The following is a 19,000-nucleotide window of genomic DNA, read 5'->3' as shown; positions in this document are numbered from 1 at the left end:
ATCTCTGCTCACAATGTGCTTCTCAGCAATAAAACTCATCATGTTCTTTTGGTAAAATTACACAGTAAAATTTTCTGGCAGAAATCCGACCGCAAAAAGATCCCAAACAAAAACAAAGTCTGTTGTTTCAAAGTTTTCATTGTGCTCCAGGCGGTTTGAATAAACTGATCATAAATTATTTTCTTAGATAATTTCTTCGTATAACATATCAGCTCCAGCAGGGGAAATGCCCAAGGGAGGGGATTGTAAATGGGACACCAGCTCATCACTGGTTACTCACATGTACATCTCGGACAATACAAAGACACCTACAGAGCAAGTCTTTGAACTGTGGGAAGAACCTGTAAGAGCCAGAAGAAACCCATACGGACATGAGGAAAACATGAAGAAACACACAGGGAACTAGGGCAGGAACCAAGACCACAAGACATGAAAGTCTCTTCAATAATGTCATCAGTTCATAGCATGTGTTATTTGCATAATCACAATGAAAGGCTTATTTCAATTACAATTTCATTCGAATTACTCAAGCAAGACGTCTGAATATGTTAGGTTCAGCTACCCAAACATTACTAAGGACAATGGCATGTAGGAATGAAGTTGTGTTTAAGAATCTGTCCATCCATTTTCTGTAACCACTTGCCCTACTAAGTCTCACAGGGGGTCCAGAGCTTATGAGTAGAAGGCAGGGAACAACCCAGGATGGGGTGCCAACCCATCACAGGGCAGTCACCATATGGGCGATTTGGTAACTCAAATTAACCTGGGAATGTTTTTGGTCTCGGGAGAGACAGAAATCCCATGATGACATACGGAGAACATGCAAAGACATGTTCCTCACTCATGAAGCCGTGGCAGAGGCTTTGACGCTGGTCCCAGAAGGATGAGGAAAAAAGTGCTAATCACTGCACCACTGTGCCACCCATCTAAAGAGCCAATAATGACAAAACGTTGTATGTGCAGATGTGTAGAGAGCCATTGAGCAGAACATTTTAAGGTCAGAATGTCTGTGTCTCTTAGACTGAATGAATAAATAAGGCTACATACGTTTTGACCAATTCACATTCAATGCACCATGTTTGGTTTTCTGCAGTAAGCTTCTTGATTTATGTACCACAACAGAACACCATCGCCGCTTTTAGCCAAACCTGTGTCAACAGACGCTGAAGCCTTTGTGTTACCTTATTATCCAAACCCATGTTATATTTATGTCAAGGTTTTTGCTATGCTGGTATTTTGACTCATGTTTAAGCAGTGGTGAAAATGGCACTGTAATTTAAAACATCCAGCTCAGCTACAAATACAAGATCTGGTCTATTGAAGTAAAAACATAAGATATACATCAGCATGTAAGCTCCTAATTACAAGTGGCGATTATCTAGATTCAGGAATTGTTTCCACATTTTACAAGCAGACAACATACTAAACAAGCATTCCATTCCAAACAACAATATTGTGAAACAAATAAAACCTCCCCCCTTTGCTTTGACTATGCATGTCTGGTACACCTACCTGAATTCATGGTCTCTGAACCATTCTTTCATGATTGGCTATTTATTGTAGATCACTAGTATTTTTTCATAACAGTGCATCATTTAACCAGTCATTTAAAGTTTCATCGTACCCATTAATTTGTGTTTCATATAGTCAATAGATGCACCATCTGAATATCTTTGTGCAGTTGTGCATTATTAAGAAAATGATTGCGCCTTTTTTTACTTCAGCTTTATCCCCATTTCCTAAACGCACCTTCTAGAAATCCCCTTCTTTTCCCTTCCCTTATCTGATCAGTCTTTTTTTTTGCATATTGCAAACATTTGTGTGTATGATGCCTTTGGGTTTATTTTTCTAACAGCAAGCCTGTAATTACCCGTGACAGAAAATAAGAACAAATGAAAAAAATAATAAGACTTTCCAGGAAACCACTTGTGGCAGCAATTTTTACTATGAGTGTAGCAGAGATTATTTATATGAGTATGGGAGTTTAGTACTGCAGGGCACCTGAGGAACTTCATTCTGCAGAACCTTCCAGAAGCAGCCTCAGTTCAGCAGTCCTCATCACTCGAATACCACCAGGTCAATACTTTAATACTGTAGCTTTGGAGTTGTCATCCTACTGGTTACATCTGTCCTACTAACAAGCTGCCTTGTGTCCATTGCTTGCTGGAGTCCATATCTGCCAGAGCGCAGTCTGACATGAGTCGCTTCACCAGATGCTCTAGGTCTCCATTACACTTTGATTCTCTGTAAATAATTAGACTTTGAGGGCATTCAGGTTTGTTCCCTCACTTGTAGTCGGAATACGTTTCGAGGACTGACCCAAAACAGCAAATCACACATGATGTGAAGAATGAAGACCAAAGAATGAATGAGATCATTTATCTCTGTGGTCAAAAACCCAGGTAGTCCAAACCAAGACCTTTCCAGTTGTTGAATGGCAAATATACAAACTCCTTACGGGCAGCATTATCTTTCCCCACTGCTTTAATTACCATGTTCCTTCGTCAGAAACCACATAAAACATTAACAAACATTCAATCTGCATTTATGAAATCCAACTTCATGACATCATACTGTTTTTCAAAATGCCCTGATTCACTGCACATAGCGCTACTCTAGCATGCAGATAAACCCACAAAATTCAGCGAAGGCAAATCTGACTCAATGGTGCAAGATAAGGAGTTTGGATTATTTATTGCCTTTTGCAGTGAGCTGTATCAGAGCTGAATCAGCCCGACCCATTCAATTTGTCAGACAAAGAACAGTTGTGTTGTGCAGGTCCAATCTCAAGCTTAAGCTTGAATATAACTAATGTGCTTGAGTACATCACGTCAGTTACTATTTTCAGAAAATTCCACCCTTAAACAGCTTCTTTAGACTGGTCTCAGGTTGGATAACGTATGTCTGTGTAGGTCTGCACACGCTATAGCAAGTAAATGTCCTGGTATGCCAGTTTAAAAATATATAAGCCCAGAAGCCACTGAAAAGTGACTGGATGTCACGGCATTTTCAGTGCTTGGTGTGAAATCGCTGCTTTAATGAGGAAAAGCCCGCAAGGGACACATCTTGAAGCGTGTCAAGCGATAACGGCTCACACGGCATGAACATAAGCCATGAACTCAGAGGACGATTTCACTGGTATCAGTCATAATATCAGTCAGACAACACGTTTTCTAACCCCGCTTGCAACAGACTGGAACAGAAAACAGAAAATGCCACTGGTCAGATAACTGTGAAAAGCATATATAATTAATGTAATATGACATCGTGTGATACCCGAGAATATTAAGCACAACCAGGGGAATCCCAGAGCAAATCACAAGGGAGAAAACAAATCACATTTAAAAAATATGCCGTGCAACAGGGAATGGCAAACATTTACTAATTAGATCCATGACCTCACATAAACTCTATTCAAGAATAAACATAAGAAAATACCATGAGAAAAAAATCCAAAAATCTTAATTCCTTGGGGCATAACAGTTTGTGCTCCAACAAGTTCAGATATAAAAAACCAACAAGCTGATGAGAAAACTAAAATGGTACGAGGCCACATTTTCTTCTGCTGGAAGGAAATATTAGCCCAAGAATGACGTGGAAAACCAGGCTCCAAAATGACCGCACTCTGCTATCTAGAACTACAGAACCGGGGGGAAGCATTTGGCTCAGTGGGCTAAGCCTAAACCTGTGATTGGAAGGTTGCTGGTTCAAGCCTGACCTCAGCGAAATAGTCATGTCTGTGACAAGCCCTAACCCTCAGCTCCACGGGTGCCTCTGCAGGTGGCTGCCTTTCAGCACCAAGCTTGCTCTCACCTGCATGTATGCTACAGAGATCAAGGTGAGATAGGCAAAAAGAGAATTTCTCTGCAGGGACCAATAGTGCATCATCATCATTATTATTAAATCAGTTTACTGTATACGTCAACTGCTGTTTTTAGTCTAACCTAAGCTCCTGCACACTTGTGCTATTGCCAGAACCCAAACCTTCTACATTCTCCCTGATTCTCATGCAGTAAAGGCAACACATTCCAATAGTATTTCATTTGAAAATTATTCTTTTATAGTTGTATATGTTTTGCAGCACTGATATGAAAGACACATTTAAGAGTTCAAGGGTGCAGGCCCATAAAAACTGGACGCCACCTTAGGTTTGAGGCTGCCAGCCTCCACCCTTTGTTAAATACCGAAACAAGTATGCAGTTTGGAACATGTCCTGAGTGAGGCATCAGACAGCCAACAGCATGTGTTTCCTGGGTGCGACCAAGCGTGCACAGGATTCAGTCCAAAATAAACTATTTTTTACAAAATTAAAATTGATACAGTATACTGACAGTGATACAGCAATGGAATTAATTTAAAAAGTAAAAATAATATACAATATGCCATTAATTTCGATTCTGTTAATATATTATGGTGATAGTTAATATGTTATTGGTGATAGTGCTTTTTTTATTGAAAATACTGTATCAGGTAATACACTGTACTTTATATCATTTTGGTAGCCATTGCTCACCAAAAAGTTACGCAATAGTTGTACAAATGTTACAACCTAAAAGTTTGCGATTTACGAACAAATTAATGAATACAGAGTAATAATAAAAATAAACAATGGACCGCATGGCATAGTCTAGTGTTGGGGCAGTGTTGGGGCATGGCTTGGGGTAGTGTTGGGGTACATTCTTTATCGTTTTGGAAGCCATTAAGAAAAAAATGTTACGCACAGTGTACAGTGTTGGCGCAGTGTTTGCGAGAAATTGCGAAAATGTGTTTAGTATATGCTCTTCTTGTTTTATCCTGTTCATTTTGTGTTTAAAGGCTAAAAAAACATATTTAGGTGTAATTCTTTGGGGCTGGGAACCAATTAATTGGTTTTCTATTATTTCTTATGGGGAAAATTAGATCAGAACTCGAACTTTTTAGGATTCAAACCCGAGTTCTGAACGGATTAAGTTCAAGTTCTCAGGTACCACTGTATATTCCTGATCATATACATTCTGTCCATTAACATAAACCCTACTCATTATCATGATTACAGCCCTCTTTCATGAAACTATTTCACATAGGCTTTTGTCATTCCTCAGCATCCTGTTCTACTGGACCTCTTTCTAATTACAATTAATGTCAAGGCATGCATTTGTGGTAAGTCATCTCACTATAGAAAACAATACCGTATATGAGAATGTGTGTCTATCTGTGCGTGTGAGGGTTATATATATATTGCATTGTGGGGATCAGATGTCATTTGACTTGTTGGGTTCATTTTTTCCGTTCCCCATTAGGGAAAACTCAATTTTATAAAAATCTTTGACTGCAATCAAAAAACGAAAAATGCCAAGTCTTGTATTTTGTCAGGTTGCTTATGGTTAAGGTTAGGGCTGGGTAGGGGTTAAAGCTGTCATTGCTGGGATTAGGGTTTTGCCCATAGAAATGAATGGATCAGTCCCCATGGAGATATGAATACAGACGTGTGTGTGTGTGTGTGTGTGTGCCCTGCACAGGACAAGCATCTCATCCAGCATGTGTCCCATCACCGTTATCATTACCATAGATACAGAGATACCTCTAAAACGGTCACACTTCAAGCGCATAGCCTCCAGGTATGATAAGCTCAGCCCAGCATGAAACAGATTTCTGAAAGCTCAGGGCACCAATGGTAGTGTGCAAAATTTCAGGCTTTTCATCTTACCTAATAAAACAAACAATTAGACTGTAGGTCGGTCAGTATAATTCTCCAGTCTAATTGATGGATTCAGAACAGATCTTGCATGTCTTTATTAATCACCTCAAAGAACAAATAATTAACTTCTTTATCATGACCCTGAACTGGACGAGAGATTATAAATGATGATTGGAAGAATCATGACTTTTGAACATCACGGATAAGATCCAAGGCATCTTGACCAGTCCTTACAGCCACCCGTGGGTCTGTAATGCGTGTTATGCTGCTACGCATTCTCAGCACGCTGAGTCATTTGTTTTGTTTAAACAAAGGGACAAGGTTACACTAGTTAGAGTTCGTAAACCATCCCTTTGTTTACTGGCTCCCATACCTACAAAGTTAGTGAAGAAGCTTCAGACTGTAATCGGAGAGCCCATGTTAGATAAGACAAATACACCCTTATCTTCTGGATTTGTTCCAAGTCTTCTAAGAGAGCTGTAATTAAGCCCTTATTCAAGAAGCCTAATCTGGTTCTGAGTGATCTATCTAGTTACAGGCCTGGCTGAAAAATTCCATTTTTATCCACAATTTCAGAGAAACGTGTTACCCAACAGCTGCCTGTCCTCCGATAATGTCCACGACATGTTTCAGTCTGGGTTTAGACAACAGAATAACACTGAAGCAGAACTTGTCAGAGTAATGAATGACTCTAACCCTTTCTCCTCTGATTGTGTTAATGTCTGTGTTCCTTTAATTCTGGATTTATGTGCAACTTTGACACTATAGATGACAAGCAGACAATAAAACCTCAATGTTAGTGGACAGTTCCTTTCGCAATTAGGTTTTATCTATGAGACTGTTATATGCTTGACAATACGATGGACTGTTGAAATACTCTCTGGTCAGATATACTGTATGGCTCACAGAGGGTCAGTTACTCGTTTATCTGTATATGTTGTTCCTTGTTGACAGTGTCCACTACCATCATTTTCATTACCATTGCTGTTTTGATGAAACACATTTACATATACTGTGGTGGACTGGCAACATGCCCAGGGTGTACCCTGCCTCTCGCCCGAAGATGCTGGGATTGGCTCCAGCTTCCCCGCGACCCAGATGGATTAAGCGGTATAGATAATGGATGGATGGATGGATGGACATTTACATGTATCTGCCAATCAAAGTAAAATGTTTTAACTTCAAACCTGAATCTTGTTTGGGCGACACAAAGTTCCAGCAACTAAACATTTGACTTTGATTCTTACAATGTTAATACACATAAAGTGTCTTTGTTTCATCTATGGAATATTGGCAAGGTGAAAAAATGCTGCCTTTGAATGATGCAGACAAGCTGGCCCAACATTCATTAGCTCTTGACCAAATTATCGTAATCCTATGCTATTTCACTGCACAAATTCTTTCCCCAAGGGTCTTCAACTGCTTAAACTGCTCTGGTTGCTACAGGAGCTGAATGCAGGATATATTCTAACCACAGAACCGTTTGTTAGACAAGCAGTCAGTGCTGTTACTCTAATACGGCGTATAATTACATCCTCACCCTGTATGTTTGTACTGTGTCACGTCTCTTTTGCGTTCGCATACATCATTATGCTGTCTATTGCCTGAGGCTGCTCTGTGCTGAACTTGGTTGTCTCTATTTTTGTGCAAAATAATTATCAGCAAAAGCAAAATAGTTTTGCTGCTTTTCTTGCTGCCTCCCACATGGAGCCACCTGGCCGCAAGTTACCAGACCATCAACCAGACCCAGACATCCGGCCTGCAACAGCGAGAATGAGGCCACGTGTTGCTATGACCCTGTGTACTGACACAGTGATCTGCATCAGCCCCCCTCTGCAGCTGCTCTGTCACCTGACCATCGGCAGTTGCTATCAGCTACACTCAAGTTATTTTCATACATAATTTACAACCGTATTCATCAATTGCCATTTTTATATTGCCATGTTTGCAGAAGTGGTGACTCCCTGGTAAATTTTTGTTGTAAATGTAGTTCTCACTGTAAAATAGGATGGCGGCCCGTGCTCTAAATAATATCCTTATTGCTGAAATCACATGACATTTAAGGAAAATAAATATAAGCCATATAAATGAGCATGTAACTATAACATATAAATAAAGCTATAATTTGCAAGTCTGAAAGAACCTCTTGGTTACAGGATTGTTTTTCCATCATTGCCGATAAACTGCTGCTCGTAACACCAGTGTTGGACACTTACAAATATAGCTAGCCAACTTCAGTCTCTGTTGTATAAGTGGCATGAGAGAGTTTTTGGGGTGGAATCCTGATCTGTGGCAATAACGAATGCCCTAACATGGCACTGCATGCACTCCAGCAAAGACGAGAAAAGCAGGCGGCCGTATTTATTAAGCATGTCTGCGGGATGTAAACACTGCGACATTTAAAAAAATGAACGTTTAATGGTCACCTACAGTACACAGCGTGTAGGATGGCTATATCCTAGAGGCTGCTTACTGTCTTTAATGTTTCTGCTTGATAGAGAACATCGCAGGTACCAGAATAGCTGTTAAATGTTCATGATAAATATTAAACAGAACGCCAGCCTATTCAAGACCATTTACTTAAGTAAGATCCAGTTACTAAATACACTAACACACCACAAGGTTAAAAACCTTCCCTTTTCAAGATATTGAAGTATCAAATTAAAACTTTTCTATCCACCTTCCCACTGCTTATCCTATTTCCAATTTGCAGGGAGGCTTGTGCTCTACCCACAGAAGTACAGGGAACAAGGCACAGGTAAATTGCTCATAGGACAAGCAACTTGGAGATGACAATTAATCTTAAAGCATGATGTTAGACTGTGGGAGGAAACTGGAGGACCCAGAGAAAACGTACACAACACAGGAGAATGTGCAAACCCCACAGAAATGGAGCAGAGGCGGGCGGGATTCAAACCCTCCCCTCACGCTAGCCTATTAATTAAAATGCTCCTCTTTAATTTCATTCTCGTATGCTTTCGTCTTGTCGGTACCGTAGATGTCAGGACCAACCCTTTTAATCAGCCAGGCTACGCTTTTATTGAAATAAACCTGTATGAAATCAAAATTCCAAATATTAGTTTTTTTTCTCCACGCAAGTGCTATCCTGTCAGGCTGACTATATAACAACAGAAAACGCTAGTAGCAGAGATGCAGGACGATTTCGCTTAACATACAGTATCAGCACTGGCCCATATTCATGGCCCATCGGTCTGATGTCTTCATCTTGGCAAATACTGGTGCCTGATACTGTATATAATCTTCATCAATATTTACAATCAGCATTAGAAGCACTAATTGCTAAAACAATGGAGATGATTGTACTGGATGGTCAGCTATTTTCCATAGTGGAGGATGATGGATTCTGTTGGCTCATTCGCCACTAAAAAATGGTCTCAAAGTGACAACCGTGAGACAGTTTTACACAGACCATGACATAATTTTAAGTAATTAAAAATTGGCCACTCTGTAAGTGCCTCAGAGGTCAGCCCGTTATCAGTATTGGCCACATCAGACAAAAAAAAGATTTCCACATTGGTACACCACTAACTACTACTGATAAACAAATGGATCATAATTATCCACCTTGAACTGACATTTTGATGATTTATTAAGCTGCATTACATTGTACGTTGTACCTCGGATAAATGAAGAAAAATAAGTCATTATGCCGTGAAAGCTAAATTAAAGATTGTGTTACATAACTGCAAGCCACATTCAGGTTGCCAGTGTGGTCACATTTCAGCAAAAAAATAAAAGCTCCGTGATATATATACTAAACTGTAAAGTAGCATTATCATCCAAACTGTCTATATATACTCAAACACAGTGTCCGACACACAACCGTAATTAGTTCCCGTCAATGAAGTTTATAGGGATATGAAATGAAAATGAAAGCAAAACAAAAGGCCACAGCACATGCAAGTAAATGCAAAGTGACAAGTGATAACTGGAAACAATGTTACAGATGTAGCCAACGTGCTACATTTAACCTCATTAATCTCCTTTGCACCAAACCCAGATGCTACAAAAGTCCTGAAACTCCATGGAGACCAAGATAATTCCACCAATTTACAATCAAGCACTACAATTTACAAACCAAAGGTTTGGCCATTGATACAGCTAAATCTTTTTATTTAAGCATGCAATAACAGGGCACCTTCTTAACCTGACCAAAGTGCCCAATCCCACGTGCTGTCTGGACCAATTCCTCAATTTCATATGCTGCATCACTAAATAGCCAACACTACTACGGACATGCAAATCGCTATTTCATTGTCCCACCTTTGTGACTTCATGGAATGATAATATGCAGGATATACTCTAACTTACCAGTTTTTAAATTAATTTCGTGGCAGCTGCATCTTAAAGATCTGCATTCCCATTGGCTGCTTGGTTAAGCACTCAGGTATCCAGGTATATGTACATATTCTACGCTGCTCCCACATGAGCCCAATTACAGAAAAACAACATGGAACAGGTACAAATTGACAATCCCTTTTTGGTAAGGTGGAGGCAAGTATCCCGATGGGGTGACGAGACTTTCAGGAGGAGCACTGGACTTTCATTTGTCTAGATGAAATTCCACACTTGCTCATCAAGAGAGATTGCTGTAATCAACCACCAGAAGGTTTAGCAGTTTGGGCAAAAGACAGGATGAGGATGGCTTACCTCTTTCACACTGGGCCCCAGTGAAGCCGTAAGTACAGGCACAGCGGTTTGGGGCAACACACCTCCCTCCGTTCAAGCATCCCGATTCGCAGATAGCTGTGTGGCGAGAGAGGAGGATTCAGCTGAGGGTTCTTTGGGACTGCACAACATCGCAAATGTCACGTTGTCAATATCCGCTGACTCGGCACTTCCACGCAACGTAACATGTGACTTTGCACACTGTTACATCTGCATGTTTTTACCAGACCAGCTCTGAGTACTGGGTTCAAGAGTACAGCAGCCTGCTGGGCTTCTCGGGCTCGCTGGGATACGGATGGGGCTGCTTACACTGGCCACAGTGAGCACCGTTGTATCCCTTCTGGCAACGGCAGCTGTCTTCCACACATGTGCCTCCATTCATGCAGCGGATGTTACAGTGCTGGACTGTTCCAGGAGAGAGGGACAGCAGAATGTAAGCTAGTGAGTGCACAGCTTCTGCCAGGCTGCCACATGCACCCTCCTCGAGACCAGGGAACATGCCTACTAATCTGCTTGTATAGACAATTGTTAAACATTGGCTTACATATAAGGCAATATTTCCCAATCCAGTCCTCAGGGACCTACAGACAGTCCATGTTTTTGCTCCTCCTGGGAGCTGGGAAGGAGCGAAAATGTGGACTGTCTGGCAGGGAGCTGGGAGGGAGCAAAAACATGGACCGACTGTGGGTCCCCAAGGACCAGTCGGTAAACACTGGCATAAGAAATAATTTAGCAAACCTTATTTTTAATTATTTTCCACAATCTAAGCAATATATAATGGACATGTAAAAAAGGAAACATGCAGTTCATTTAAGATCTGTTCTGCTTCCCATGATACATGCATACCTGACTTAGAGCCACAGGAAGGAGCAATCTGACCATTAGGACAAGTGCACATGTTGGGCCTGGAGCAAAACCCATCTCCACAAGAGCTCCTGCAGATCGCTGCGGGTGCGTCGGTCATGATGCAACCACAGGTGGACGGGGGAGGAAGAAAAAAAAGACTTTTCACTAAAACTGCTCCACAAAGATGGCAAAGCCCAAGTAGGCTATCTATTTGGAAAGTCAGATTTGAAAAGAAAACTAAACAAACATTACTTTTGTTTTTTTTTTTATCAGTTTACATTTGTTTGTCAATTTTAATGAGGTTAGAAATCATTATAAGGAGACTCAGTAGAAAATCTCCACAAAGACAGCGTGTGTTTGAGTTGAATTTTCTTTCTGTTGGCATCTGCTTGCATTTTTATTCTGGGTGGGCCGTTTGAATGCTACTATCAGGGAAGAACATTTTTTCCACCAAAATTTTTTTAGCTAATCTTCAAGATAGAGTTTACTGTCACGTCCAGCCCCACCCTGCTTGTCTGTTCCCAGCGTTTCCCCGGGGGTGTGGCTGCTAATCAGCCACGCCTGAAGCCCCTTAGTCTTACCTCTTCTTCCTGCTTTCGTTAACCAGCCACAGCTGCCTCATGTTCACTCCTCTGTTAATCATGTATAAAGGAGTCTCCTAGTCCTATGCTGCCCTGTTTGCTCATTGTTCTCTCTCCATGTGTGCTGCCCTCTCCAGTCTCCATAATAAACTCCCCTTCTAATGGTTTCACTTGCAGCCTGCCTGCCTTTGGATCATCCTTCTCCAGCCATATCGCGACATTTACTAAAGCATTAATTTTTATTTTCTGGCTCATATGTAATGGTTTTGTGGCCAGATATAATATAGAATACTTGACAAGGTGAAATAAATTTCCTTTTTTGACAAAGTGAAAATATACGAAAACATTTCTACACTCATTGGGCCTCATTCACCAACCGTTCATGCGAACAAATTTGTTCTTAAACGTACGCAATTTTTTTACGAAGATTCTGACATTCGCCAATGTTTTCTTATCTGAATTTGTTCTTAGCTAAGAACAGAATCTACGCACACTTAAGACCATTCGTACGCACATTTGAGTAATGATAGTTTGTTCAAAATAATCGGTTGTAGCAGTTTTCTTCATTCTACAGTTTATAAAATGAAAGTATTTGAATAATTTATAAAAGTAAAATATAAAAAATAATTTTAAAGTGTACAAATTATTTTCATGGTAGTAACGGCGATCATGCGGATTATAAATAAGTCTGTTTCTGCGTATTGGCCTTGCAATCAAAATGGCATTTCTGTTACTTCTTGCAGAGCTTGCCAATCGTGCTCTGAGAAGGGGCGTACGCATGTTTGAAGATCATTTAGATTTATTTGTCACACAGCGTTCACAGAGAAGGTGATATCTTTCCATGTATCAGCTTTCTTTGGGGCTTTATATCCACTGATTACGCTACTAAATAACGTGTCTATTTGCATTTACCTCCTGTACAGTAAGATAGTTATAACGGACTTCAAGGGACCTGGCAAAACAGTCCGTTATATCCAAAGTCCGTTATATGCAGAGTTGCTGTATGCCCAGAACACAACTACAGGACACCATTTACTCATGGCACACCCCATTAAATTATTATATTGTATATGTAGTAATCCAACTTTACCTCAGCAGATGCGTGACTATTAATAATCCCGACTACGTATCTGCGCTGTATATCACCGATACGCCACGCGCCTTGTCGGCGGAGCTTCATGTCCGTTATAGCCGAACAAAACTACAGCTAAAAGCGGCGCTGGGAACTAAATTGTTTGTCCGTTATAAGCGAAATTCCGTTAAATGCGAGTCCGCTACATCCGATACTTTTTCTGCATGTTCTAAAGGCGCACGGCCGGGACCAGCGGACCTCGTCTGTTATAGATGAGGTTCCGTTATAAGCGAGTCTACTATATCGGGACTTTACTGTATTAATGCTTCTACTTCAGCATTACTTAAGTTTTTTTCCCTCTTAGTGCCAAGCAGCTCACAACTGGCGCGCCTCTTCGCCATTCCTTGCACACGGCCCTACAGTCTCATGCCCTTTTATGGGAAATTCCCTATGCTAATTAGGACAATTAGGACAAACTGGCACGCGCTTTCAGTTACGAAGACGTGGGATTCACCATTCTTAAGAACAAAGGTGTCAAAAATGCTGATACTTAAGAACACGTCATGAATCCGACGTAGGTTGTTCTTAACAAATTTCGCAGGAACAAATTTAAGATAATTCTTAAGAAAATATTGGTGAATGAGGCCCATTAACTTTATCCTATCAGGAGTAAAACCCATCAGACAACTGGCCAATCAGAGACACTTACGAACAATGCATTGGTTTCCTCCAGAAAGAGTCTTCCATCCTGGGCAGCAGTATGCACTGGATCGTGATCCACAAACATTTGGCCTGAAGAAAAGAAACACATGATGAAGTATGTAGTGTAGTACATGCTTTTATCATTGCACATGTATGTGCGGGTGACGTGAAATTCAGCATCATACATGTAAAACACTTTTTAATTTTCAGACTTTCTCCACCTTCAGCAGCTCAAAACTCAATCTACATTTATACTGAATGACATAAATGTTTAGAAATCTGTTTTCTCTGGGTTGACACCACATTCATGGTATATTAAAGTTTGTTCACATAAAGGATCAGGGCTTAAAAGCTTTAAAAGACTCCTTCTGGAGCAAGGTGAAAAAATACATTTGAACATTTTTATAAGCAAACTAAATGCAGAACGTTTGAGAAATTCTGTTGCCCGGTGGTCCACCTAGTGCAAGTACAGTGATCCAGACTCATTGTTGTGCTGAAAACAGTGACATCTGGTGGTGAATACCGATTGTGAAAAATCTGGAAGCATTTCGAAGAATAAATCAGAGAGCGGTATTCAACAAAGTGACAGAAATAAAACTTTAATACGCGCTTCTAAGCAAACAGATTTTATCTCTTTGAAATTTGTTATAATTATAGCCTAATTTCTACAGGGATGCAGGCCCACATCGTAGTACGACGGTTGTTTGTATTTTTCATAGACTTTAATGCCCCAAATCCCTTAATACAAGTGAATCATTTGTCCTCTTTTAATTACACAGTAGTGCCGTTTCTCAGAGCATATTGACCTTGCCGTTAGCTTTGTGGTCCACACTCAAGTAAATCGGCTTATGTGGCATATGTTGTACTAAAGTTCATTATATCCATATATGGGGTGTCAGAATCGGAGGAAAAATGTCCACAAGACAGAGGTAAAATGGTTGTATAGTACATCCCCAAACATTCCGAATGGCACAAATTTCTAAAGGAGTTCTTTGTTTAGAGGATAATTTATTTTCTGCAGCCCAAAAGGAATGTTCTATCCTTGCCAGAATTTAATTACAGAAGCCCAAGCTACCCTTCAGGAGAATTTTGTTATCGGTTCATGCATTTTCCTACAATTAAAAAAAAACAAAGTATCACAGTAAACACAGCACTCAGTTAAAGTGATGATCGAAAACTTATTTTCGTTGACACGCGTTGCTGTATGATACTGTGCTATCTGGCAGAATATGAGCGCAATGGAACAGATGTTAATGCGTCAGTCATCTTTAATTAAAATACCTCTCAGCTTCAGCACGGCGTCTAATGAGTGGTATGTACGCTTTTTAACATGGGTGTCACGAACTCGCCGAAAAAAATATCCTTTGAACAATTGCACAACTCCCGAAAAGTTTCTTTTCTCAACCTGACAATTGTAACATATTTTCTGTCAGTCTGCCGTGAGTTTTAATTAACGTCCAGTCAAGCTTGGCATTCTAATGAAACGCGAACAGTCGGACTTATATCTTTTATGTCATTAATGCATTAATCACACACGAAACACTGTATTAAAGCAATCGGATGCTATGTTCACACATTACCCCTTAAGAACATCATGAGCACCCCCTCCTCTCCGCTTTGATCTCCGTTTCACTTGGAATTCTGCTTGTTTGTCAGCTTCTACATCTCCAGTTGCACTCCCCGTGGTCTCGGCGATCAGCAATACAACCGCTCCAAGTCCCAATGCAAGCTTCAGCACTCCTCCCTGCCACATACTTTGCAGATTTTCTTCTTATAGGGCAGCAAATCCACGTTAAAAAACTTTTAATTTGAGATCAAGTCCTCTTCTCTATCCAAAACGTTCTCGTGGCCTCAAAAGAAAATCTGCGAGAGAAAAACAATAATTTAAGAGCAAAGAAAAGAATACGCATTAAGGTTCCTAGTCATGTTTCAAAACTGCAAACAAATTATGTCGTATTGCATGAAGCCTCTCCTTAACAGAATATTAAATAAGGAATTAAACGCACTTCATCGTTCAAATACCTATATAAATGAAAAACGTATTTGGTTGATACACGGAATAAATATTACACATATCAACTGAACTCCAATATATAAACAATAAAGAGGACTGCACGGTACCTTCTCTCCAATAGGAGAAAGTCTTCCACACACCCCAGAAAATATGCAAATGCTTTTTTTTACAGTCTGTACAGTACTGGATAAACGTTTTTACCAAGAAAACAGATGAAAATAAAAAATTATTAAAAATCCACCCATGCAAAACGATAACGCAGTGTTCTGAACACTTTTTAAAGTTTACCACCCTGATTCTTCTCGGCAGGAAATGTCTTGTCGTGCTATCAGTTTCCAATATGAACAATATTGAAAGTGCTGGGACTTCTGGCTCTGATGGGTGGTGAGCACCTTCCCTTTCTCCCACTCAGCCTCCCTGTTCGCCGCTTTCTTCTATCTCTCTCGTCCCTTTTCGTTTCAGTAACTTTTTGCTCTCATTCTCGCGATACACAGATGGCAGAATTCCTGCCTTAACTTCAATGCGAGGCGTGTAAGCAAAACCGTCAATTTGACAAATGTCAGATTTTCGGAACGTTTAATGGCAGACGCCCGGTGTTAAATTACCTATATTAAAACATGTAACAAGGCATAAAAAAATACAATATTTAAACTCTTCCTTTTCCATAGTTTTAAAACTTAATTGTAACAAAAGAATAACAATTGCCTATTCTTGTCAGAATCAGTATATCGCTGCTCCCTGTATTAAACATGTAGATTTTGGAATAGCAGCAAAATACAGGCAAAGCCCCCCCCCCCCCACCCCACCCCACCCCCATCCGCATCCTTATCCACTGTCAGGCTGCTAGGCTTGGGGCAGGAGAGCTTGGTGTTTAACGTTTAGATTTGAGTTACTTGTACCAGACGGTCTGTATATGTTATAATTCACTGTATTCCCAAAGAAAGACAACATATGTGCTCTAACATTACATCACCATAATATTTTAGATCATCGTTTGGTCCTATGCCCGAAACATGTCCTGCTTCTGTGCCTTGACGTATTTTCCGCCATTTTGAATGGAAGCCAAGCGATACTCATCCGCTTTGCTAAGAATGAAAATGGCCTTGGATTGTAAAAACGAGACACATAGTGTATACCTTCCCTAGGTCTACAAAATCCATAAATATACCCCATAAGCCTGCAGCTCACTGAGATACCTTGTGACATAAGAGTAACTGCCACCACTGTTACAAATAACTGTTGATTAAATCTATAGATAATATAAACAGCTCAATGGTGACAGAAAACAGACACACACTTGCGCGTACAGTATGCGGACTAGACCTCTGTGAGCCGAGCTGAAGTAAATTTCATCCCCGCATTCCCAGTGGGAGTATGCTGTTGGTACTACATGACTGCCACAGCAGTTACCCACATGAAGAAGTTAAAAAAAACACACACACATGGACTCCGAATTTCCCTGAAACGTTGTGAAATCACATGAAGTGACCTGCTGCGTTGTTAAATATTCAGGCTGATCTGCCAAAATGCTACTAGCAGAACAATCAGCCACAGAGATATGTGGGTCAGAAAAAAAGATGGGGGATTTTGCAGAGCATGGGAATAATTTGTTTTGTGAGACACACCCAATTCTTGGTGGAGTGATTCCTGGATGACTGAGCCAATTTCTTCTACGCCGCCTTGAAAGAGTTTGAAAGTGCTGGAAATCTAAGGTCCGTTCCAGTTGGAGGAATGCAGAGTCTTACTGGGGGGCTGGGATCTATTCTTTGTTCTCTGTCAGGTGAAACATTTGAGAGACAGAAGATAAGTACAGCACTTCAGCAATATCAACATATACTGCATGCATATATGTAGCACTAACAAAGCTGGTGTTACCCTTTATCATTGTGTTCACTGATATCGTATTGTGTGCTCAGCATGCACTGCAGGTTAACATCATACCTCTCACAGTAACGTGCTGGCAGTAGCCAGATCATGTGACCAGGACTGCTAGACCACAGTCGTCAGTAGCAGCGGTCAAGGGACCCATCAATGTCACTGAAAACTTCTGTTTTTGACAAGTGGTATGAGTAATGTGATGACAATTCCCATATTCAAAAATTTAGACTGTTCTGTGATTTCCCCTGCAAATACGAGCCAGCAACTTGCTAGTATCAACTCAATAAAATGATATTTATTCATTGTCTTACATTAAAGAGACTTGAAAGTTTATTTGGCAACAGGAAGATTAGGCTTATATCCAACTTATCCAACTTATCCAACTTATCCAACTTATCCAACTTGACAGCAGCACTCTACTGGCAGGTCTGCCAGGTGCCATCAGACCGCTGGAGATGACTTAACAAGCCACGGCACATCTGATACTCCGTCAGTCCAAATGTTCTCCTGTCACGCCCCTCCTTGTCTCTCTTCACTGGCTCCCTATTGGTGCTCACATTAAGTTCAAGTCCTTGGTGCTGGCTTACAGGTCCATCAATGGACAGGCACCCATCTCCATCAAAAGGCTCCTCACCTGTGTCTCATCCCGCCCCCTCTGGTCAGGAGACCAACGCTGCCTGGAGCTCCCTCCGCCATGTGAGAAGGGTCACACCAGATTCTCTTGTGTGGTTCCCGGTGGTGGAATGAGCTGCTGAACTACATCCAAACAATAGACTCCCTCTCCACCTTCAAGAGCCGCCTGAAGATCCATCTGTTCCATGAATCCCTCTGCTAGACTGATGTCTCTTTACATTCCCTGAATGTAGCATTGACTGGCCCTCACATAGTTTTACTAGGTTCCTCCTTTGAGTTATGTGCAGTTCTACAGCTCCTTGTGTAGCTCCTGCTCCAATAACTGCTTATTCCTGCACCTGGGCATTGATTGGGAAGCTCAGCCTAGCTGCACTGATATCTAGTTGACTCCTCGATAGCATAGCAAATGTTTACAATGTGCTATTTGCCTCACTTGATACGTCGCTTTTGACAAAAGCATCTGCTAAGTGTGTAAATGTATATCGGAACTACAGCCTTACAACCACGCTGTGCAGACTTTATTGTTTGGATAAGTTCTGAACATTCAGGTGTTTTAAGCTTTTTGATTTTATGTAAGTGTTTTAATGTATATTTTAACTTTATTGTGTCTCTAATTCTATGTAAAGCGTCTTTGAGTACCTTTAAAAGCGCTCTATAAATAAAATGTATTATTATTATTATTACATTCAGAAGTCTTGCTGCCTGAGATTTGTCATTGGTGCGGTACAGATATGGCTAAAAGAATGTTAATCAGACTTTTTACAGTAAGCAAAAGCTGCATGAAGAACACCTAAGTAACAGAATTGCAACTTTCCCCTCTCAAATGCTGAAAACACATTTGGACAATAATGACACAATGGAGAACACAGCTGTGCAAAAAGCCATAGATAATACTAACACACGACCAT

At 40.6% G+C, this 19,000-nt stretch overlaps 1 protein-coding gene across 3 annotated transcripts in view; it reads right to left on the bottom strand.

Moving 5' to 3' along the window:
- The window catches only part of LOC111845071 (fibrillin-1-like), a 66,984-nt gene extending 50,757 nt beyond the window's left edge, over window positions 1-16,227 (bottom strand). The window contains exons 1-6 of one of the 3 annotated variants that reach the window (XM_072717946.1): window positions 15,689-16,227; window positions 15,148-15,430; window positions 13,575-13,657; window positions 11,213-11,311; window positions 10,676-10,771; window positions 10,349-10,444 (exon numbers count right to left, since the gene is read on the bottom strand). In XM_072717946.1, the coding sequence (XP_072574047.1) occupies window positions 10,349-10,444; window positions 10,676-10,771; window positions 11,213-11,311; window positions 13,575-13,657; window positions 15,148-15,320 (547 nt within the window). In that variant the 5' untranslated portion in view covers window positions 15,321-15,430; window positions 15,689-16,227. The remainder of the gene's footprint in view (window positions 1-10,348; window positions 10,445-10,675; window positions 10,772-11,212; window positions 11,312-13,574; window positions 13,658-15,147; window positions 15,431-15,688) is intronic. The other 2 variants (XM_072717945.1, XM_072717944.1) reach the window with 2 other exon arrangements.
- Window positions 16,228-19,000: the final 2,773 nt, after the last annotated feature.

This window comes from Paramormyrops kingsleyae, chromosome 11, assembly GCF_048594095.1.
Source record: "Paramormyrops kingsleyae isolate MSU_618 chromosome 11, PKINGS_0.4, whole genome shotgun sequence".
NCBI classification, from domain to species: Eukaryota; Metazoa; Chordata; class Actinopteri; order Osteoglossiformes; family Mormyridae; genus Paramormyrops; species Paramormyrops kingsleyae.
The sequence above is the reverse complement of the archived record's forward strand: the minus strand, read 5'-3'. Positions and strand labels throughout refer to the sequence as shown.